A 25,456-nucleotide genomic window follows, 5' to 3' on the forward strand; every position below is an offset into this window, starting at 1 on the left:
CACTGTTTCCATTACGATTTTGGCTTTAACTCTCACTAGAGCACAGAAGCAAGAAGCAAAGGTGACACATAAGAGGCCACCTAGGCACTTTCTGAACACGTACTGCAGCAACAGATGCTTACTTACAAACACACAAAGCAGGTTTGAGTCATCTCCCCCTCTCCTTTCATTGATGCTTGTTTTTCTGCTTGAGCATTAGCAGGATATCTGCAATTTCCTGAAGGCCTTCCTCCTCCCCAGAGACCCAGTTCACACCTTTCTCTCTGCCATGCTCCTCGGTGCTCCAGGCGTTCTCAACAGGGTTTGGATTCACGCTCTCCTCTTCGTGACCTTCACACCTTTCTCCTCTCACCACTATATTCCCTGATTGGTTCTCTTTTGATTTTGCTGAGGGAAAAAAAAAAAGATCTTGCATAAAATTAGCTATTTATAATCTTGCACAAGTTAGCAAGTTCAACCTGCAGCATCACACACTGTAATTATGATTAGCCATGCTCCACTGAGATCCATCAAGCTCCTATTAATCATTATAACAGTCTGGAAAATGTATCTCACGTGGTTCACGACTGATTATTTATTAATACCTGAAGAATTATCGAAGGAGCAGTGCTGTACTTCTACAGGGTGTTTACTTGTGCATGCTTGACTCTTAGATTTGCATGAACTTTCCTCTCCTGTGATTGCTTCTGGAGTCTGCTGTGTGGCCTCCCTTGTCGTTGCTGTGTTCCAGGGCGTGTTCCACTTCACTTTATGGATTTCTGATAGAGCACACTGAGGAACACTAGATAGACTTTCATTGCTTTTACCAGTGTGCCTCCTAGTGGTGGAAGTGGGAGCTTTCCTGACCTTACGTGTGCCGTGTTGGTGAAAGGGAGCTGTGTGCTCAGTGGAAACACACAGCCTCCTTTCTGCTTTCAAAAGGCAACACTGTACTGAAGCATCTCGACAAGCTGAAGTGGAAACAGCTGCAGTCTGTATTCCCATGTCTCGCGTCCTGGAAGACGTTTTCTCACGTATCGCAACACTTTGCGTGTCAGTCTGTAGACATGAAGGAACAAACTGATCCTCCTCACAGTCCTGTCCACAGCTAACCCATCTCAAGCCTTTCAACCCCCCATGGACTTTACACTCTCTCTCTCTACCACTATGGTTAAACATCACCTTCTGGCTGAAGGACAGGACTCGTCTTGTAGCGCTCGTCTCTGAAGAGCAATACTGGCTTCTTACAGTTGGAGTCCTCTCACCAGGCTGTATAAACGGCAAGCACAGGCAAACCTTATATATATATATATATATATATATATATATATAGTGCAAAAGAGAGTGTACAACATAAACATCATTAGCATTAATACACTACATGGGCAAAAGTATTAGGACACCTGCTTATTCACTGCTTCTCAAAATCAAAAAGAGTTGATCCTGCTTTTGACGGAGTAACTGTCTCTACTGTCCAGGGAAAAAGGCTTTCTACTAGATTTTGGAGCTGTTAAGATTTGATTGCATTCAGCGAGTGAGGTCAGAATATTGAATGTGACCCACCCCACCTCATCCCCAACTCCCCAACTCATCCCCAACTCCCCAACTCATCCCAAAAGTATTTAACACAGTTTCACTGCTCCGCAGCTCAATGCTGGGGGGCTTTTTACCCCTTTAGGCCACGACTGGCATTAGGTACAGCATCAGAGGTTCATGTTTATCTGCTCCAGAGAGTCCTATTCTATTGGCAGTACTTCTCTACAGGTAGCTGAAGAAAGAAACAATGAATCAGCAGGTGTCCTAATACTTTTGTCCATATAGTTTATCTGGCTTATGTTAATCTTACTGCATTTTGTAACCTATTATATTACTGTAGTGCTAATCCAGGGGGAGGTCCCAATTTGTAAATTTGTAGCAGCACTGCAGGATATGTACATGAAAAATACACCTTAAAGTCTTTAAAGTATCTAAACTGATGTAAAGTTGTAACTGATCTAAACTCACTGGTATTTCACTGCACATTACCTGTGAAAACACACTAGCCCAACAAGGTCTGCCATCAGCATATCTAGTTCATCAGTCATAAAGCTGTTAAAGCACCCATTTTCCTGTGGTACACCATAAGGGGGCAGCATTTCCTAATAAATCAGTGCTCAGTGCTGTGCTGCGATACCTCAACTGTTCATCAGTTGCATAACATCCCTAAATTTGTAATTCAGTGTACTTTTTGCTCTTCACTAACAGAGGATGGAACTGACTACAAGTGGTATCTAAGAGGTAAACAATATGCTGTTATGCTGTGTTGATATCCAATAGAACAAGTCTGATATCATTTTTATGAAAATTAAGCCATTCAACAACAAGCGTCCAGGCTTTTTTCTGTCCTGGCACCAAAGTGGTGGAACGAGCTGCCCCTGGATGTCCGAACGGCCGAGTCGCTCGCTGTCTTCAAACGCAGACTGAAGACCCACCTCTTCAGAGAGTACTTGGACGAATAGTTCTATGGTCGCCTTATTGTCTTGTGTTTAGTAATGTCTAAGCTTAGAGGTATCTTTTGAATTATTAGCCTATTCTAACTAGCTAAGGCTTTTTCTTGGGTAAATAGCAAAGCACTTTGTAAGTCGCTCTGGATAAGAGCGTCTGCTAAATGCCGTAAATGTAAATGTAACGTAATTCAGGTTTGACTGACGATTAGACGTGATTAGGTGTTTGCACACAACGGCCCACATTGCTTACCTGAGGTAAGAAGTCCGTGCTGTAGTCCCTGTTGTGTGATTCACTGAAATCACTGTTAGGAAGGACGCAAATTATTCTAGATACAAACACACAAAGACATTTTACTGAACCTGAACTGTGGGATAAATCAGACTACTCACAGAGCTCCAGTATGGGGAGAGGGCATCTCCTGAAGATCAGTGTTGATCATTCTCTCACTAAAAATATCTGCAATCAGAATAAGGAAAAAAGACACTACATATATATTTAAGGATAAACTACACTAAATGTGGACAGCCCTTCTAGTGGATGCATTCAGCTACTTTAAGCTGCACCCATTGCTGATACAGATGTGTCTACTGCCAGTAGAATAGGACTCTCTGGAGCAGATGAATATTAACCTGTTGACACCATGCTGCCTAATGCCAGGCATGGGCTAGAGGGGTAGAAAGCCCCCCAGCATTGAGCTGTGGAGCAGTGAACGTGTGCTCTCTGAAATGATGACTTTTGGGATGGGTTGCTAAGTTAGGAATGAGGTGGGGTGGTGATTATGCAGCATCCTGACTTCACTAACGCTCTTGTTGCTGAATGCAGTCATATTCTCTTAGTAATACTCCTCCAAAATCTAGTATAAAGGCTTCTCCCTCCCTGGACAGTAGAGACAGTTACTCCAACAAACGCAGAATAAACTCTTTTTAATACCCTTTATTTCAGAATAATCAATAAATGAGCAGGTGTCCAAATACTTTTGTCCATATAATCTATTACACAACGGTGAAGATCAATGCTAGTATTTACACAATGGCAGTATACGCACAAACACACATATCTTATACACAGTTCACGTTAATACCTTGACCTCCATGTTCTTCACTGCTGAACTCCAAAAAGAGTGGCTTTTCTTGATGTTCAGTTGTGTGCATGGAAGGACCATTGGTTTCTGTGCTGTGTTGTACAGTAATAGTTGGGGAGACATAACACATGTGACAAAGAGTACACAGATATGGTAAAAACAGGTGTAATCACTTATCATAAGTATGCAAGTAAGCCATTGTGATACTTTCAGGACAAACTAAGGAACAGATTTAGCAAGCTTTCGATAGGAAAATACAAGCCTAACAGAATTACACTAGGGATACACCAATATGTGAATTGAAAATGCTGATTTCTAAGATATTTCATGTACACTAAATGTCCAAATGTTTGTGGACACCCATTCTAAACAATGCATTTAGCTGTTTTAGGTTGCAGTGGTGCTGATGCAGATGTGCAAATGCACCCACACTGCTTGTCTAGTCCCTGTAGAGAAGTACTGCCAATAGATATATTAGGACTCTCCCGAGCAGATTAACATGAACTTATTGGCACCATGCTGCCTAATGCCAGGCGTGGGCTAGAGGGGTATAAAGCCCCCAGCTTTGAGCTGTGGAGCAGTGGCTTTTTTGAGTTGGGAAGTTAGGGATGAGATCCAACAACCTGACCTCATAGCAGTGCTTCGAATTGTAAACAGTTACTCCAGCAAAAGCAGGATAAACTCTTTTTAATACATTTATTGATATAATTATATAGTATAATCAATTATAATAATTTTATTATTGGTGTCCCAATACTTTTGTCCATTTATTGTAGTTAAAAATGCTGTAAATATTTAAGTATCAGTAGTTCAGTGGTGTCTAATCTTTCTGCTTGTTCAGAGCATGTCAGGAAAAAATGTGTCAAATCTGTGTTCCAATGTTATCACACATCCCTAAACTAAAACCTGAACATTTACAAATGTCCACCTTTCAAGGCATATTGTTTAATAAGCACATTAACAGCGATGCCAAATGAGTCCATTATTAAGTTAAAGGGGGTGTAATAGAAATCTGAACCTGCTGGACCTGGGTCTGTAAAAGTTAAGGGGTTAAATCCCTATTATAAGTTATGTTTGTGGTTACCTGTGCAAATGGCTCCCAAACTGGGCTCCAGCTAATGGGCTGATGTGAGTGGGCTGTGTCTGATGAGGCCCAGACGTCCAAGGATCATACTCACATACCCCCGTTGGCTGGGAGAGAGGTATCAGCTAATAGGGCAAATAAGATTTGGTAGGACATTTATATTTACAGTATTAAGCTGATGCTCTTATCCAGAGCGATTTACAAGGTTACTCGTATGTGTGTGACTTTGGTGAAGCATTCACCTGAGAAATCTTTGTGCAGTAGGGCTCCCAAGATGGGGGTGGGGAGATGTGAGGTGTGGGCCTGGGGTGAAAGGCAGCTGAGGGGCTTGGGGAAGCTGAGGAGAAGGAACTGACGCTGCCCTGATGGTGGTGGGGGGGTCTGTGCATATAGTCTGAAGCACTGTTGTCAGACTGGTTGGCTTCCAAGACAGGTGACAGCTTAGGGGAAATAAATAAATAAATAAATAGGATCAATGATCGATAACAAATATATTTATTAATTAAAAATGATCTATTATAGTATGAAATACTGGCATTCATGAGCTCAACAAAAATGTGTGTATTTATTTATTTTAAAATAATAAATATATAAATACACACAATTGTAAGCTGACTTGTCAAAGAGTGTGGTCAGTGCTGTGGAGTTGCTAGATGGTTGCTTAGTGGATGCTATGGTGTTTTCTATGGCATCCCAGGTGGTTGCTGTGGTGCTATTGACCGCGTGAATGAGGTTCTGGACACTGCAGTAGTACAGTTATATTGGGAGGGATTGAGAGAAAGGTAGGCTTAACATTAGCACAGAGGGTGTAAAACCAGTACAAGCCAGTTTAACCCCTTAACGCAGAAAAGGCTTATTACACACTAATGTGCATTACTCAATAACTATTTTTCGGGCTGCCGGCGGACCACAGACTGTTTGAGGGGTTGAACTTGATGATGAATCAAAGTCTATGGGGACAATGACTAGCCTTTCTTTAATAACTTAAAAAGTATGAAGTGTATACAATAGAAAAGTCATAGCCGTTGGGCCTTTAACAAGGCCTATGGAAACATTATTATTATTATTATTATTATAATAATAATAATAATAATAATAATAATAATGTAATGAGCATAGACTAAACTGGTTAACACAATGTGATCAGTCAGTCACAGCAACTGAATAATTGTCAGCCACTGAAGAACTGTTTTGAAAAGGGTCTCACCGCCTTGACCTTGAACTCCTCCAGGAAACCAGGTTTTCTCTTTTTTAAACCCACAGTTTGGACACTGTACAAAACAGAAGGACAAAGTCTCAGCTTGCTTTGTGTGTTATCAGAGCCTGCACTGAAGCTGGAATGACCAAAGTAAACAAATACCTGTACCGGGGCTCGCTTTCTACTAAATTCAAGCATGATGGAGAACAAGGGCTCATTGGCAACTCTAAGGGCTGCTGACCCACAGATTTAGAAGGTCCTTTGGAATTGGCAGGATGAGTTGTTTTGGGTTTTCCTACAATAAATAAAAAATAAATAAATAATATATTTGAAAATATCATGTACACAACACATGCAACAACATGCACCATGCCTTTATCAGTGTGTTCCTTCTTTAATGCAATCTGGTTGGCAATAAACATTGTAAGCAGATCTATGTTGCCAGCGTTGCCTCCCTTAGGTGAGGCCGGCGGTCCCTGGGGATTCAGCCACTTCTGCTTCCTTTTCTTTTCAAAAAAGGCCTGGAAAGCAAGCAGGATTTTATACATTATAGACATTCAGTCAGTAAAACACCACACATCCCAAGATATATGTAACAAACTGAGGAGAAATACACATTTCTTCTGTTGGTCACCTTTTGTTTTTTCACATCACTGCTTTTCATACAGCCCATCCTGTAAAATGAAGGAAAGCCCGGCGTCAGTGAAGTTTATTAAAGGTGCACGTATTTGTCACTGTACAGTGAAATGGGTCCTCTGCATTTAACCTATCTGTGGTAGTGAACACACACACACACACACACACACACACACACTCACACTCACACACAAGTGAGCTAGGGGCAGTAAGTACACACACACACCCAGAGCGGTGGGCAGCCAACTCCAGCGCCCGGGGAGCAGAGAGGGTAAAGGGCCTTGCTCAAGGGCCCAACAGTGGCAGCTTGCCGAGCCCGGGAATCGAACCCACAACCCTGTTATCGATATCCCGGCACTCTAACCGCTGAGCCACCACTGCCCCACTGTTATGAAGTGCTACCAGGTTCAGAAGCGGTGGCTGAAGCATTAGTGACATATTAGGCTCAAAAGATGACGAACAAAGCATGAACAATAAACACCGACAGGCCAGAAGAACGGATCCGGCATTCAGATGTCAGACACTGATGTTGAGCAGCAGTTTTGGGAACAGCACCAAGCAGGGGAGACGGGCTCCCTGACCTGGACCAAGCTCTGGAAGATCCAGGAAGGACCTCTACCACCCAAACAACGGGCTCTCCACTCGGCTGCAGTCGGGGACGCGCTTTCACTCCATGAAGGCAAACACAGAGAGGATGAGGTGAGGATGAGGTTTCTTTCTGCAGCCACCCTGAAACAGGACACTAACTACTACCACCACCTTACTTACACACACAGGGCTTCACACTGGTCATCCCAAAAGTACTGGATGGAGCTCCACCACCCATCATTCCAGAGAACACAGTGCTTCCACTGCTCCACAGCTCAATGCTGGGAGGCTTAATACCCCTCTAGCCCACGCCTGGCATTAGGGCAGCGGCATGGTGCCACTGCTCCACAGCTCAATGCTGGGGGGCTTAATACCCCTCTAGCCCACGCCTGGCATTAGGCAGCAGCATGGTGCCACTGCTCCACAGCTCAATGCTGGGGGGGGGCTTAATACCCCTCTAGCCCACGCCTGGCATTAGGGCAGCAGCATGGTGCCACTGCTCCACAGCTCAATGCTGGGGGGGGGCTTAATACCCCTCTAGCCCACGCCTGGCATTAGGGCAGCAGCATGGTGCCACTGCTCCACAGCTCAATGCTGGGGGGGGGCTTAATACCCCTCTAGCCCACGCCTGGCATTAGGCAGCAGCATGGTGCCACTGCTCCACAGCTCAATGCTGGGGGGGGGCTTAATACCCCTCTAGCCCACGCCTGGCATTAGGGCAGCAGCATGGTGCCACTGCTCCACAGCTCAATGCTGGGGGGGGGCTTAATACCCCTCTAGCCCACGCCTGGCATTAGGGCAGCAGCATGGTGCCACTGCTCCACAGCTCAATGCTGGGGGGGGGCTTAATACCCCTCTAGCCCACGCCTGGCATTAGGGCAGCAGCATGGTGCCACTGCTCCACAGCTCAATGCTGGGAGGCTTAATACCCCTCTAGCCCACGCCTGGCATTAGGGCAGCAGCATAGTGCCACTGCTCCACAGCTCAATGCTGGGGGGCTTAATACCCCTCTAGCCCACGCCTGGCATTAGGGCAGCAGCATGGTGCCACTGCTCCACAGCTCAATGCTGGGGGGGGGGGGCTTTATACCCCTCTAGCCCACGCCTGGCATTAGGGCAGCAGCATGGTGCCACTGCTCCACAGCTCAATGCTGGGGGGGGGGGCTTAATACCCCTCTAGCCCACGCCTGGCATTAGGCAGCAGCATGGTGCCACTGCTCCACAGCTCAATGCTGGGGGGGGGCTTAATACCCCTCTAGCCCACGCCTGGCATTAGGGCAGCAGCATGGTGCCACTGCTCCACAGCTCAATGCTGGGGGGGGGCTTAATACCCCTCTAGCCGACGCCTGGCATTAGGCAGCAGCATGGTGCCACTGCTCCACAGCTCAATGCTGGGGGGCTTTATACCCCTCTAGCCCACGCCTGGCATTAGGGCAGCAGCATGGTGCCACTGCTCCACAGCTCAATGCTGGGGGGGGGCTTAATACCCCTCTAGCCGACGCCTGGCATTAGGGCAGCAGCATGGTGCCACTGCTCCACAGCTCAATGCTGGGGGGGGGCTTAATACCCCTCTAGCCCACGCCTGGCATTAGGGCAGCAGCATGGTGCCACTGCTCCACAGCTCAATGCTGGGGGGGGGGCTTAATACCCCTCTAGCCGACGCCTGGCATTAGGGCAGCAGCATGGTGCCACTGCTCCACAGCTCAATGCTGGGGGGGGGGCTTAATACCCCTCTAGCCCACGCCTGGCATTAGGGCAGCAGCATGGTGCCACTGCTCCACAGCTCAATGCTGGGGGGGGGGCTTAATACCCCTCTAGCCCACGCCTGGCATTAGGGCAGCAGCATGGTGCCACTGCTCCACAGCTCAATGCTGGGGGGGGGGCTTAATACCCCTCTAGCCGACGCCTGGCATTAGGGCAGCAGCATGGTGCCACTGCTCCACAGCTCAATGCTGGGGGGCTTTATACCCCTCTAGCCCACGCCTGGCATTAGGCAGCAGCATGGTGCCACTGCTCCACAGCTCAATGCTGGGGGGGGGGGGGGGGGGGCTTAATACCCCTCTAGCCGACGCCTGGCATTAGGCAGCAGCATGGTGCCAGTAGGACAGGTTCCTGCCAGTAGTTCTCCTTAGGGACCAGACAAGCTTGATCCCACTGGCATTGCACAGCAAAGGGCGTTCATAAGAAGGGGTGTCCACAAACTTTTGGACATATATCTTTGTGTATCTATCTAGACAAATACGGCGTTTAGGTTATAGCTACCTCTAAATAAGCTTGTGTTGGGTTCTAGCTAGCTATCTAGATCCCATTTAACCCTTTAACCATTTTAAACAGTGAATATTAGCTGTACTGTTTATCTACACTCAGGGCTGGCTGGCTGGCTGGCTGGCTGGGCAACCTCAGCAACGTCTTACCGTGAACCTCCCACCCAGTTCATGCTGAAGAAGCAGTCGAGTAAGTAAATAAAGCGGTATAATGACACATATGTTATTGGTTACACTTCAGGCAGGTGTTTTAGGTGTAAAATGTAGGTAATTGATGCTAATTCCCGTCTTTATCGCCTCTGAAACGTCGCTCTGGCTCAGTTAACGTTAGCAAACAGGCTAGCTAACGATCCTGCCAGCCAATCAGCGAGCGTGAAATTCCCGCGAGCGATAAGCATGTAAACAAACCACTTATTAGGGTTTTTATTTATTATTATTATTATTATTATTATTATTATTATTAGTTGTAGTAGTAGTATTTATTGCTGTATTAATTATTCACTTAATACAGCAAAGGTTTAGTAAAGCTGCCATATATTTTATATATTTTTTTATATCATACATTATATATATATATTTTTTTAATTGTAGACCTTGTGTTTCCTTTTGTACAAAGTTTTAATTTATTAATTACTTTTATATATATATATATCAAATCAAATCAAAATCAAATCAAATCAAATTTTATTTGTCACATACATAGTCATACACAGTATAACTTGCAGTGAAATGCTTTTTTGACAGTCTGCCCACATCAAGCTATACAATAAAAATCTACATTTAAACTTAACTAAACCTTAACTTAATGAAGTAAAGTGCAAAAGTGCAAAAGAAAAATAAAATAAAAATGAAGAAAATAAAAATAGAATAAGTTACATTTAAGTTAAAGAATAGAATATAAAAATGAAAATATAGAAATATAAGCAAAAAAAAGTACAGAATACAAATATACAAATATATATACAGAGAATTATATATATTGTTTATAATTCGGTTTGTATCTAGTACATGCACTGCACCCCATTTTTCCCATGAACCGTGACAAACCTTTATAGCAGTTAATTAACTGGTACATAAATTGTCAATAAAAATTAATGCTTACATTAATGCTAATTCAGTACTTAATATACACTAATATATTACACCTTTATACTGCTATAATAGATAGACTCTATAAAGTGTTGTGCGAAGGTTTGGGCATCCCTGTCAAATACATCAACACTGTTGGTTTTCTCAGTGAAAATAAAAATAAATGTGCACATTTCTTATTAAAAAAGAGCGATTCTTTAATATCCAGTGCCTCAAATTAAAGATATGCAGTAACTATGCTTCAGACTGTGCTTTGTGTGCTTCTCAGTCTCCCTAAAAAAATCCCAGGCATAGATGATTAAACTGGGTCTTGAACCCGGATGGTCTGAATGACGAGGTGAGGGCGTCCAGCCCCCCTCTGTTCCTGCTGGGTGTATTTGCACTGGTGGTCCCAAACACACAGAGCAAAAATCGTGCACCATCATGTCACCTCAGCAGCCAATCGCCTTGGCGGGGGGCGTGGCCAACGGGAAGCCCGCTTATTTGCATTGGCCACGCCCGTTTGTGGCACTGCTTTGAATTTGCATGAATCAACACAGCCGTCTTTCCATTGGTTAATTCTTCTTGACTGCAAAGACACTAAAATAAACAAGGCACTAAAAATACTTTGCAATACCTTGAATTTCTTAGATTTAACTGGGTAAATTGGTGTGAATTAAATGTTTTACATCAACACAACTATGTGTGAGCTATGCGTAAAATATATGCGGCATAATTTATGTAATAATTTAATTGATTTACTTTATTAATGCTCATATTTGAGTGAGAACGTGATTAAACCGAGCACAGTGCAGCAGATGAACCAAGTCTATTGAAGCAACGACGAATCACGGGGCAGGTGGGCGTGGCCCGGCAAAACAGCGGTGAAAATGACAGATCTGACGGCCAAACCTTCTTAAAATATTATAATATATACAACAAACTATCTATAAGTATAATAATGTATAATTATAGGTAATAATAAAACTATTTATGCGCTGATTTAAACCAAGTACAGGGCAGCAACCAAGGCAGTGGGCGTGGTTACGGTTGAAGCAACCACGAATCACGGTGCAGGTGGGCGTGGCCCGGCAAAACAGCGGTGAAAATGACAGATCTGACGGCCAAACCTTCTTAAAATATTATAATATAATACAACAAACTATCTATAATTATGATAATGTGTATTTATAGCTAATAATCAAACTATTTAAGCGCTGATTTAAACCAAGTAGAGTGCGGCAACCAAGGCAGTGGGCGTGGTTACTGTTGAAGCAACCACGAATCGCTGTTCAGGTGGGCGTGGTCGTCGCAAGCACTATTATATTTAATATATATAAAGCTGTTATATATATTATATAATATTTTTATTTTATTTATGAGCTGATTTAAGCCAAGTACAGGGCAGTTACAATGCAGTGGGCGTGTTATTTTGCTAAAGTTACGACGAATCGCTGTTCAGGTGGGCGTGGCCAACATTCCTGCGTGCAGAATAAAAACGTAAAAAAGTATAATAATAATAATAAACCTAAAAAAACTGTGATTTTTGTGTTTATGTGCTGATTTAAACCTCGTTCAGCGCTGCAACCGAGCTGGTGGGCGTGTCCTTTGTTCAAGCAACCGCGAATCGCGGTTCGGGTGGGCGTGGCCAACGCAAAACGGTGATGACGGACAGGTCTGATGCTAACGGTGCCGCCGGTGGGTTGCAGTGCAGATATGGGCCTGATGTAGGGACCCTGATGGACGCGGAATAGCGACGGTCTGGCTGAGAATAAACAACAACAACAGGCGCAGAAATGACGAACATCCTGCACGCGGCGTCCCGGGTGAGGTGGGATAGGGGCACCGCGGCGAAGCGGGCCGTGCTGGTGGTCGCTGCAGCGTACGGAGCTAAAAGCCTCTACCCGCTCATCCTCCGGCACGTCGGGCGGCGAGCCGGCAAAGCGGAGGCCAACGGGCTCGGGGGCGCGCACAAGCCCCCGGCGCCCGGCGTGAACGCGGAGTTCGTGCAGCAGATCCTCGCGCTGGTGAAGATCGTCTTCCCACGGCTGCTGACCCGCGAGCTCGCGCTGCTGTGCCTGCACTCCGCGGCTCTCGTCTCGCGCACCTTCCTCTCCATCTACGTGGCCGGCCTGGACGGGCAGATCGTGAAGACCATCGTGGAGAAGAAGCCCCGCAGCTTCGCCGTCAAGCTGATCAAATGGCTCCTGGTCGCCATCCCGGCCACCTTCGTCAACAGCGCGATCCGCCACCTGGAGGGGAAGCTGGCCCTGGCCTTCCGCACGCGCCTCGTCGAGCACGCGTACAGGACCTACTTCACCGAGCAGACGTACTACAGGGTCAGCAACATGGACGGCAGGCTGGCCAACCCGGACCAGTCCCTCACCGAGGACGTGATGATGTTCTCCCAGTCGGTGGCACACCTGTACTCCAACCTCACCAAGCCCATCCTCGACGTCATCCTCACCTCCTACACCCTCATCCAGACCGCCCGGTCCCGGGGGGCCAACGCCACGGGCCCCACGCTGCTGGCCGGGCTTGTAGTCTTCGTCACGGCCAAAGTGCTGAGGGCATGCTCCCCTAAATTTGGGAAGCTCGTGGCCGAGGAGGCGCACAGAAAGGGCTACCTGCGTTACGTGCACTCCAGGATAATCACCAACGCGGAGGAGATCGCCTTCTACAGAGGGCACAAGGTGGGTGCAGAGGAGCGGTGGTGGTCCTCAAAGTCTCACAGGCACCCTTTCTCACCAGCGCTCCCTTTGTTGTTTGATGCTTTGGGCAGGAATTGTGTTGATTCGTGATTCGTGAGTCATTTGCAGCCAAAGTACTAAAAGTGTCTGAATCTGATTCATGTAAGAGTCATTTGAGAGTCGGCACAGTTCTGAATTCTGATTGTGACACATCTAAGAGTCATTTAAGAGTTTGGATTCTGACACATCTGAATCAGGTTCATTCGTATCATTTCAGAGAGAGCATCATTCAGAATTGTGATTCATTTATGAGTCATTTGAGAGTAGGCACAGTTCTGAATTCTGATTCGGACACATCTGAATCATGTTCATTCAAATCATTTAAGCATGATTCTGAATTCTGATACAAGAGTCATTTAAGATTAAACACAGTTCTGAATTTGGATTCAGAATCAGGTTCATTCATATCATTTAGAATTCTGATTCATTTAAGAGTCATTTAAGAGTAGGCACAGTTCTTAATTCTGATTCGGACACATTTGAATCATGTTCATTCAAATAATTTAAGCATGATTCTGAATTCTGATACAAGAGTCATTTAAGATCAAACACAGTTCTGAAATTGGATTCAGAATCAGGTTCATTCGTATCATTTCAGAGAGAGCATCATTCAGAATTCTGATTCATTTAAGAGTCATTTAAGAGTAGGCACAGTTCTGAATTCTGATTCTGACACATTTGAATCATGTTCATTCAAATCATTTAAGCATGATTCTGATTCTGATACAATTAAGAGTCATTAAGGAGTAAACACAGTTCTGAGTTTGGATTCTGACACATCTGAATCATGTTCATTCAAATCATTTAAGCATGATTATGAATTCTGATTCTGATACATTTAAGAGTCATTTAGGAGTAAACGCAGTTCTGAGTTTGGATTCTGACACATCTGAATCATGTTCATTCGTATCATTTAAGAGAGAGCATAATTCTGATTAATTTAAGAGTCATTTAAGAGATACATCCAAATCATTTAAGACTGAGGATAAATCTGAATTCTAATTTTGATACATTTTAGAGCCATTTAACAGTATGTACAGTTCTACATTTTGATTCTGATTCAGACACATTTGAATCATGTAAACTTTAAATGATTCAAAAGAGAACATAATTCTGATTAAGAGACATTCATTTTACAGACATTTAAGATTGAACATGATTCTGAATTCTGATTCATTTAGGAATCATGTTCGTTCAAATCATTTAAGCATGATCCTGAATTCTGATTTGGATACATGTACGAGTCATTTAATAGTAGGCACAAATCTGAATTCTGATTCGGACACATCTGGATCATGTTCATTGAAATCATTTAAGAGTGACCATAAGTCACATATTTGAATCATTTAGAGGGAGCATAATTCTGATTCATTTAAGAGACACATTCAAAGCATTTAAGAGTGAGCAAAGTTCTGAATTCTGATTCATTCAAGAGTCATTTAATAGTAAAACGCAGTTCTGAATTTGGATTCTTACACATTTGAAGCATGTTCATACAAATCATTTAATAGTGACCATAAGTCACATATGAATTCTGATTCATTTAAGAGACACATTCAAATCATATAAGACCAAGCATAAAGCTGAATTCTGATTCATTTAGTAAACAGTTCTGAATTCTGAATCTGACAAATTTTAATCATGTTCATTCAAATCATAAGACGGCCTGAATTCTGAATCTGATGCATTTAAGAGTAATTTAATAGCAAGTACAGTTCTACATTTTGATTCTGATTCAGACACATTTGAATAATGTAAATTTCAAATCATTTAACAGTGACCATGAATTCAGATTCATTTAAGAATCATTTAATAGTTAACACAGTTCTGAATTCTGATTCTGACACATTTGAATCATGGACATTCAATTCATTTAAGAGAAAGCATAAATCAGAATTCTGAATCTGATGCTTTTAAGAGTCATTTAACGGTAGGTACAGTTCTACATTTTGATTCAGATTCTAACACATTTGAATCAGGTTCATTCAAATCATTTAAGAGTGACCATGAATTCTGATTCATTTAAGAGTCATTTAAGAGTAAGCAGAATTCTGATTCAGATTCTGACACATTTAATCAAACCCACAACCCTGTGATCAATAACCCAACACTCACTGAGTTCGTTTTCGGCCTTGTGTCTGTATCACGTAGTGTAACTTACTGTTTTCTGGGCTCTGTTCTTGTTAATTTTGGTGGAGGGCAGGTGGAGATGAGGCAGCTGCAGAAGTGCTACAAGGCCCTGGCTGAGCAGATGAACCTCATCCTGTCCAAGCGCTTGTGGTACATCATGGTCGAACAGTTCCTCATGAAGTACGTGTGGAGTGGATGTGGCCTCGTCATGGTCGCTGTGCCCATCATCACCGCCACAGGCTTTGCTGACAATGGTAAAGAGTTCAGTGTGTGCAAATTGATCTACATAGTCAAACAGGCTTATCGATATATAGATAGCTACACTAGATGGACAAAAGTATTGGGACACCTTTAGCTTTTATTACTTCCCATTCTAAACCCATAGGCATTAATAAGGGTTTGGTCCCCCTTTACAGTTCGAGCAGCAGCAGGTCTGGAGCTCTGCAGTTATTGAGTCTTTTCTGCACTCTGCTCTGAGCTCAGCACTCGGCCCTGACCCCGCTCTGTAACTTTACGTGGTCTGACAGACAATCGGTGGCTGAGCTGCTCTCTGTGGTTTGCTGACTTGTTGTTGCTGCAGCAGTGTCTCCTATTATACACAGAACCACGCTTCCCTCACTAATGTGTGAAAAGGCAGACTGCATGGCTAGGGGCTTGATTTTATACACCTGAAGCAATAAGACTGCATTAACCCCTTAACACTCCAAACCTTATCACACACTAAGGTGTATTACTCCTAACTACAGGGGCTTCTGTACAATCTGGCGGGGCAGTTCTCTGGTAATAGAAGTTTGTAATAACACTTTCAGCTCACTGGCATGGCATAGAGGTTTTAAGAGGTGTTAATTCAAACATGAATTCATTGATTACTTGAGGTGTGTCCCAATACTTTTGTCCAAATTGTGTAACTTATCAGTGTCACCTCTTCACCATATACCTGCATGCTTGAGTACATGGCAGTCTAAACATTCGAAAGTAGGCCTTAAATCATTTATTTTAATTAAGTAATTACTGAGATTGAAGTAAAAGTGATTCACAAATACTAGCCTGAGTAAAAACATGCGTCAGGCCGTACGTGGTATTCAGGCCACAGGGCAGTTAAGGTTTAGTGTGCTTGGATTTCATTTGAATTTCAAATGAAAGGAAGCCACTTGCACCGATCACACCTAGATTTCCTCCATAGACTCCATCAATGTCATTGTTGTTCCAGGCAACAGACCAGCAAAACCCCCTTTTTGCATTTTACCTTCTCAGAAAGCTTAAAAGGAGTGACCCCACATGGGGTCCTCACAAATAGCCTGGTTAGTCAGATACAAATGAAGGAAGTGGCCATGCTCCACCCCTAGCTGTGCTCATTCATAGCTACTGTTGGGAAGCTGGACCACATTTGCTGATGCTGGCTAAAGTCTCCTCGTGCTGGGTATACTTTAGATCATGCCGATTTCTTAGATCAGATGAGCTGCTGATTAATATGTTTAATTTATTATAATGTTTAATATCTTATAATCCAGTCTGACTCTCCTCCCTGACCAATCAGCTCTCAGCTCCTTTACAACACTGCAGTCTAATCACTGCTACACACTCAGGACTGATATCTGTTGTTGTTGGTCTACTGGTGTGTAATAACTGGTTTATAGTGGGGGACTGTGCTGTGTGTGATGTGGGTTTCTGTAGTGTGTGTGTGTGTGTTAGCATTAGCGTTAGCCTCCACTCGGTTCTGAATAGGCTCTTCAGTGCTGGTTTAAAAACAAAGGAAGGCGAGCAGTTCTGCGGTTCTCCCGCTGGTAAAACAGGCCGTTTCAGTGAGAGTTTTATAAAGGGTCAGATATTATGGTCTGTTTTCATGTTCCTCTGTAAAATAGCTCCACACTGCTCCACTCTAAACTCTTTATTTACCTTATAAAGAACATCCACACTGCTGCAGCCGGCTAGGTAGTAATGTCCGTTAATGGTGCCTCGAGGACGCCATATCATTCTCTGAACACCATGATTAAAACAAAGACCCTGTACTGGATTGGGATTAAAATAGCCAATACCCGATCCATTAAAAAAGTCTGGACATCCCTATTTAAAACCATCCCTCTCAGCTGTAAGAGTCTTTACTGTAAAAGCTCCACATCCCATTAGAACGGATGCAGGTAAACAGCAGCTTGTCTAAGAGCAACCCAGACACTAAAGGTTCTGCATCTGTAAAATGCTGACTGGTATGTGAAACCCGACTCCTCCCTCACAGAACTTGCTGATGGTCAAACTCAAGTGTTGGTGAGCGAGAGGACCGAAGCCTTCACGACTGCCCGCAACCTCCTGGCCTCTGGAGCTGATGCCATCGAGAGAATCATGTCTTCCTATAAAGAGGTAAAGCACAGATACACAGACCTCTCCTGCTCAGTGGTGATGGAGTGAAGGCCAGCGTAGAAAAGCAAGCTGCAGAACCACTGTGGCTTCTGTTCGTGTCCTTGTATGTAGGTCAGTGGTTCACCTGATATTTTTACAGGGAGTAAAACCTCTGCCTTGTCCTAATCTGGCAGGCAAAAGACTTCTTATTATTAATGGATAGTCTTTAAGACTGTACAATCTACTAGTATCAGTACTATTGGATGAGGCCACCGCAGCTAACAAGGCTCCCTAAAGCTTTAATCTGAGGCTATCAAGGGTTTACCCCTCCCTGATAGCCCCTTGCAACAGCCTCTACTCTTCTGGGAATGGTCTACACTAGATGCTGGAACATTACTGTGAGGATTTGCTTGTATTTAGTCACAAGAACATTAGTGAAGTAAGGTTCCGATGTTGGATGATTGGTTTTGGATCACAAACATCTCTTAAGTCCATCCCAGAGGTATTGAATGGAGCTCCATCACTCTACAGCCCAGTGCTGATGGGATGGTAGACCCCTCGAGCTGATGCTCAGCATTGAGCATGGTGATCTTAAGCTTATATGCAGCTAAAAAGCTGAGTGAATTGCTAGTTGTGGCCTAAAGCTGAGTGAAGTGAGATTTGGACCAGAAGGTGGTTGGTTCAATCCCCTAAGCTGGCAGGAAGTGGTATGGAACCGTGTGACTTTGTCCAGTTATACTGTTATTAGACCACAGTCTGCTCTGGCCTAAAAGTTAGAGGAGTGGATTTGGACCAGAAGGTTGTCAGTTTAATCCCTTTGACCGTCAGAAAGAGGGGGTGGGGTCTCTTCTAGACATTCATGGCCTTAAACATGGCTCTTATCCTTGCTCTTGGGCTCTTGAGAACCCCACCTAAACCCCTGCTCCTTCATGGCTTTTGGTCTCCCCAAAGAAGTGTGTGTTTTCACTGCCATAGATCGGCTGAGGTTGAATTCTGTGGTATTTCCTTGCAACGGCCCCGTACACGCTCCCGACATGTCTGGAGTTATAAATAAAAACAAATGAACGAATGTAATGTAATTCAGTGAAGTCCTGAACGGGCCCTTACTTGCATGTTTGGTTATCACTTCGCCAGAGGTGCTTACAGAAGCCCAGGCGCATTCCTGTTTCTGAGCTAACACTCCAAGATTACAGCCCAGCTGATCATCAGGCCTGTACAAACTTCACAGGATCACAAGCAGTGGAGGATGTGACATCACAGCCCCTAGGTCACACCCCTGTCTTTTTCTCTGTAATCTTGGCACCGAGCCCCAAGGCAGTGAAAGCTGGATGTCTAAGTGCTGGCCTGTAATCGATGACTTTAGAGCTGTGTTCTGGCTCTAGGCCCTCCTCTCCGATGGCTTAGCCTTATTGGGTGATTTAAGCGGCCATCTGTTGAGAAGGGAGCAGAAGTCAGGCCTGTGTCACAGATGCTCATCCTCAAATGTCGCACTGAACTACAGGCCATTATAGAGAGTCCATTAACTGCCCATAAACTGCAACTGTTAAATCCTTTAATCGCTGGAATATCATCCAGTTGTTGATCTTAGGACTTGTTATTCAGTCATTTCTATGAACTACTCAGTAACAACTAGTGGTGTAGCACACTGTTATATACATTATATGTCCAAATGTGTAGCATTTTTACCTTAAAACAGCAGCTATTTGTGGAAAACCATGTAGTATTACTGTACCACATCAGTCTACATGCTGCTTTCAGTGACAGCTCTGTATCTCTCAGCTTGTCCAGAAAAACATGTGTCACCCATTGCTGACGCAGATGTGCAAATGCACACACACAGCCTTTCTAGTCCCTGTAGAGAAATACTGCCAATAGAACATGACTCTAAAGCGGCTAAACATGAACCTGTGGGCCCCATGGGGAGAAGTGGTATTAAGGCCCTCGGCATTGAGCTGTGGAGAATTGGAACTAATTGTGTTCTCTGAAATGATGGTTGATGCTGATGTTGGGGTGTTGGGGATGAGGTGGGGTGGTGATCACCCTCATAGCAATGCTCCAGAACATTCTAGAAAGCCTTCCCTGGACAATAGAGAGAGTTACTCCAACAAAAGAAGGATGAACTCTTTTTAAATACCCTTGATTTTGGAAAGAACAATAAATGAGCAGGTTTCCCAATACTTTTGTCCATATAGTGTGTATTAAATTGAACCTTAACTTGCAAGTTAGTATATTAAGATTCTTATTGTTGTTATGATTATTAATAATAATAACAACAACAATAAAAGAAACCTAATTAAATTAGATAAACATGGCATGGAAAATAAAAGATGTATATATGGAAATATTAAAATGAGATATAAACACAAACATAGAGGGTAAAATATATAGAGACATTAAAAACATATATATGTATATGTATAAAGTGCAGAATGTGCAATAGTGAGTGTGTTTATATATATATATTTATATATGTAGATATATTTATATATGTATATATATAAAACAGTGAATTATATATATAACAGTGAAGTATATATATATAACAGTGAAGTATGTATATATATATATATATATATATATATATATATATATATATATATGGTTTTAACATCAACCCGAAGTCAATTCAGACCTTTTTGCCAGGACAGAGATAATGTGCAAACCCACATACACACCCACCTTCCCACCAGCCTTATTGTCAGCCATATTTAAGTGTAATTACAGGCCTGTGAAAATTAGCATTACACTTTTCCTGCTTTTTCAGCATTGTCTAATCTAGCATTGTGATTGTATCTGTGTAAATGAGGACATAATCAGATCTGTTCAGGGATGTTTTTCTGCTCTGCTGTAAACCTGTAGAAATAGCAGGCAAGTGAGCTGTAGGACTTCCTTAGTTCACATCCCCAAGTGCTTATTTGCCTTGTGGGTACACAGTGCTCATCTCCATGGCTGCATGGAAGCAGCATCCTTGTTTGTTGACCCTTGCTGCCCCTGAAGATACCAAATTATCCCCCCATTGAATTCAGGAGCCTTGAGGGAAGCTGTGTGTGTCTCTGCTGTTTCCCTAAAATGCAACGTAATGCTCACTGAATTTTATAAACTTCCAAACACAAATGATGTGGAACGAACTTCCCCTGGGTGCCCAAACGCCAGAGTCGCTTGCTATCTTCAGACACCGACTGATGACCCACCTTATCCAAGAGTACTTGGGTGAGGTGTATGGTGAGTACCGTGGCCTCCACACTGGCTTGTGTATTTAGTAGTATCTAAGCTTAGTGGGATCTTTTGGATCCCAGCCTTTACAAACCAGCTACGGGTATTTTCTGAGTAAACAGTGAAGCACTTTTTTTTAAGTCTATCTTGAGAAGAACGTCTGCTAAAGGGGTGTGTTTATACTTCTACTACATCTTTGGTGGTGTGATTGCCTTTCTAACGCTGGTTACCCTTTGATTAAACACAATATGAACCAAAGCCACCTAAACAAACCAATCACAGAGTTGTGTACGGGGCACAGGGTCACTCCAGCCCCCAAAATCTAGTACCAACCCTGCCCACTCGCTCCATGAGGGTGAGTCTCCGTGCAGACCTGCCCACATTCCTGTGCTTTAGCTTCTTCAGTCTGACGCTGTAGTTTAGCGGGGCTGTGTCCCAAACCACACACTACCACACTACTACACAGTGTTTCAATCACTAGCTACCATTAGAACTGCATTCATTAGTGTAGCTGCCTCAGTGAAGTAAAGGCGTGTGAGATTTGGGACGCAGCCACAGTAATGTAGAATTTTACAGCTTTAGCGTACGTCGTTCCGTGAATAAATGAGCATGTTTACATTATTAAAATCATGGTTTTATGCAGGTCTCCAGACAACGTGGTTTAAGACAGGTTTAAAGGTCCTGGGTTGGCCTTATGCAGGCTAGGGCTGGGCGATATGGTAAAAATACTATATCATGATATTTAAAGACTATTTAAAGACTTTTATCACAATACATGTAATCATAGAATAAAAGTTAGCGACAGATTCTTATAAACTACTGTTCAGAGACTCTCCCTTATTGAGTACAGTGATTTTTATTCAACATCTGCTGCTCTTCATCTAATTAAACCAGTCCAATTACACTGTTAGTAATGAAAGCTGCAGCTAATCAGTGGCTATTAAGCACTAACAGTATCCTCTAAATGCTTAGGAGAGAATATTGTTACCACGCTAACAAAATTGATCACGATACAATAAAATATTATCATATTGCCCAGCTCTAATGCAGACCTCTGCTTGCATCTGCTTGCTGTCATACCGGCATCATACGCCACCTTTTTCTCCCTTTGGTTCGACTGTAATGGACTAAAAGGACTAAAATCTAACATTTTCTTGCTTGGTCCAGAATCAGGTATAAACACACCCATCTTTGTTGTCTGAGGTTCTTTGCATCCTTGCACTGGTGTTATGCCACCACTGTAACCACAAAGCTTATCTTATCCACTTGCATTGTGCTAAGTCTTCACACACTGGCCTCGAACCATGCTGAATTGTTATGTGATCTCTAGTAGACCTGCTCATGTGGCACACAGTCAGTACGTCACTTTGATAAAAGCAGCTGTAGCAACCCTCTGGAAGCCTTCGCCAATTCTATGAAGCCATCGCAGCAGAGGCTCCTGGATCATCATTGTCTTTCAAACAGTGGACTGAACCAAAGCTGATGATCGTTTGGGGTATTTAAACGGCACTGCTGTTCGTACACATTTCACTACACACGTTATGTCAGTTTACTCCAAAGCTTGCTTGTGCTGCTTAGAATAGCAGGTGTTGGGCAATGTTGTTCTAAGCCAAGCTCTGGTCAACAGACAGGGGCTGACCTGACCCTGCAAGTGGGTAGCATGATGATGCTTTACTGTAAACTGTAAATGATGGGCGTATTAACTATGGCATTACCTGCATGTCTAGTAGTGGGTTAGACCAGTTATAAACATCCTGTAAACAACAGCTGTCAGTAACCAGAGACCTCTAAGAGCATAGAGGAACATACGAGTTCTTGAAGGAACCTAGAGCCTCTTCAAGGGACTACTAATTTTCTACAGTGTATAAGCAGGTCTCATGGTCTTTTCTTAGTCCTGCAAGTCTTAAACAGGTCCTGTAAGGTCCTTCTTTTAGCCTTCTCCTGCTTTGAGGGCATATATTTTATTAATCTTCAGACAGGCAGCTGCTTAGAGGAGCCCATGGCTGCTTATTGCTGGGACAAGGTCTGAGAAAATGATCTGAGAGCTCAGACCTTGGTGAAAATGATCTGAGAGCTCAGGTCTCTTGGGGTACAGCATTGAGCTGTGAAGCAGTGGAAGGACTGTGTTCTCTGGAATGATGGGTGGTGCTTCATCCAATACTTTTGAGATGAGTTGGGGAGATGAAGATGATGAGGTGGGGTGGTGATCATCATCCAACATCCTGACCTCACTAACGCTCTTGTCGCTGAATGCAATCAAATCCTCACAGCAATGGTGCTCCAAAATCTAGTAGAAAGCCATCTTCCCTGGACAGCAGAGACAGTCACTCCAGCAAAAGCTGGGTAAACTCTTTTTAAGACCCTTGGTTTCAGAAAAAACGAATGAATGAATGAGCAGATGTCCCAATACTTTTGTCCCTGTAGTGTATTTTCCATCCTTACCTCTGGACCTTTTCTTGTTCTCTACAGGTCACAGAACTGGCCGGGTACACGGCTCGAGTACACAACATGTTCCTGGTGTTTGACGAGGTGCAGAGGGGTGTGTACAAGCGTGCGTCCGTTTCCACGACAACAGTGGCTGGGGAGAAGAAGAGTGGGGGACGACACGAGCTGCACATTGATGGGCCTCTGGAGATCAAAGGTACACTGTTGTTGGAGCTATGAGCAAACACAGGCCCTGTGTTTCACTTGCTCAAGTGATCCGATCACAGGTGGACAGTGAGACGTATAACCATGGCTGGCATTTCCAGAGTCGTCCATTTCTCAGAGTCGTCTCCGGTGACCACTCGTGATCGGATTTCGTGACGCCTGTCTGATTTGAGTTGACGTACACACTGCAATGCAAAAGGTCGGCCACTCCTGCTCCATATTTCTGTTACAGTACAGCTAAGCGAATAGGATACTCTATATGTCCAAATGTTTACGGACACCCTTTCAGATGAATGCATTCAGCTACTTTAGGTTGGTCCCACTGCTGACACAGATGGGCAAAGTCATGCATACACACACAACACAGCTTGTCTAGTCCCTGTGGAGAAGTACTGCCAATAGAATAGGACTGCCTGGAGCAGATAAAAATGAACTTATAGGCACCATGCCTAATGCCAGGTGTGGGCTAGAGGGGTATAACTGTATTCTGTGGAATGATGATGCTGCTCCCTCCAGTACTTCTAGGGGTAGGTTGGGGAGTTGAGGATGAAGTGGGGTGTTGATCGTCCAACATCCTGACCTCACTAGCATGCATGCAATCAATTAATGCAATCGAATGCTCACAACAATGCTCTTCCAAAATCTAGCAGAAAGCCTTCTTCCCTGGACAGTAGAGACAGTTACTCCCTTGAATTCAGAAGAAACAATGAATGAGCAGGTGTCCCAATACTTTTGTCCATATAATTGATAATAGATTGCTAATACAACTTCTAGTCAATGGGAGAGGAGATGAAGAGAGAAGCGGCACATCTGCTTTAGTCTCTTCTGTGATGACCAAGCTGTTGATGATTACGATGGGACCTTCAGACAGTTCAGGCGTTCAGACTTAACTGAACTGTAACAGTATGTGGTGGTCTGAGGGACTGAATCACTGAGCATCTTTGAGACTTAACGCTGAATTTTCTCAAATGAAGGTCACGATTGGCTTTTCAGAAATACACAGTCGCTCTGATGTGACTATAGCTCTGAGCTTTACAGGAACTGCATTATTTAGACTGGGCCTTTAGAGACAGTAACTGTATCTGTCTTTGTGGTTTCATCCGAAGTCCCTCTTCCCCTTCCCACTCTTTAGTTTCACATTTGTGAATTTTTTTAACCTACGCTAATATAAATAGAACACTTTAAGTGATCATTTACCTTAAGATTACCCTTAAACATCCCATAAAGTTAAGTGTGAACAAATCCCAATGGTTTTCTTAAGGGAAAATATCATAAACCCTTAATGTTCACTTCAGTATTAAATATCGCTTAATTAATCGCTTAAAAACTGTTGTGTTGGACCATGAGAGGTCCAGCAGAATAAGGCGCTGTCAGAGAAGCGCTAATTTGAATCCCGGGCATGCTGCTAGCCATCAGCAGCCTGGGCCCTGAGACCTGGCTCTCTCTGGGGTGGGTAGATGGTGCTTTCTCCCCACATCACTTTACAGTACAGTGCTGGCCAATGGGCAGTGATGTCTGCTGGCCAATGCATCAGAGCTGGGTGCACAGCGCTTTCCTCCGAGCGCCTTGGTAGCCAGGTGGCATTTCATCAGTGGCGGTTCGGAAAAAAGAGGCGCTGGCTGTGAACGTGTTAGAGGAGGCGTGTGTGGGTCTTCAGCCTTCCAGTGTCGGGAACATTGCGTGTGATAGGGGAGAATATGCATGGGTTGGGTAACTGGCGATTCAGAATTAAGGGAGGGGGGGGGTCCTTAACGGTCATTTACCTTAGAATTATTGAAGGTATGCAAACCTCATCCTGATGCTCTGAGAACGGAGAATTTGATGTTTTGTGAGTTTTTTGAGAAAAATTTTAGGAAATATTAACAGTATTTTTTTTATTTACAATATTGAGTGAAAGTTCAGAGTATCTGGACTGCTTATCTGGTCAATAAGTGTATATTTCCTCAGTAAAACACTGATATTAGAATAAACACCAATAACATTCCTACAAAAAGTT

The 25,456-nt window shown here is 43.7% G+C and overlaps 1 protein-coding gene across 1 annotated transcript in view; it reads left to right on the plus strand.

Moving 5' to 3' along the window:
- The first annotated feature begins 12,037 nt into the window (after positions 1-12,037).
- abcd2 (ATP-binding cassette, sub-family D (ALD), member 2) overlaps positions 12,038-25,456 on the plus strand; it is a 28,110-nt gene continuing 14,691 nt past the window's right edge. Inside the window, exons 1-4 of the mRNA XM_072674212.1 lie at positions 12,038-13,077; positions 15,338-15,518; positions 17,498-17,619; positions 23,281-23,452. Coding sequence (XP_072530313.1) covers positions 12,181-13,077; positions 15,338-15,518; positions 17,498-17,619; positions 23,281-23,452 — 1,372 coding nt within the window. The 5' untranslated portion in view covers positions 12,038-12,180. The remainder of the gene's footprint in view (positions 13,078-15,337; positions 15,519-17,497; positions 17,620-23,280; positions 23,453-25,456) is intronic.

The sequence above is a fragment of the Salminus brasiliensis genome, chromosome 2 (assembly GCF_030463535.1).
Source record: "Salminus brasiliensis chromosome 2, fSalBra1.hap2, whole genome shotgun sequence".
NCBI lineage: Eukaryota > Metazoa > Chordata > Actinopteri > Characiformes > Bryconidae > Salminus > Salminus brasiliensis.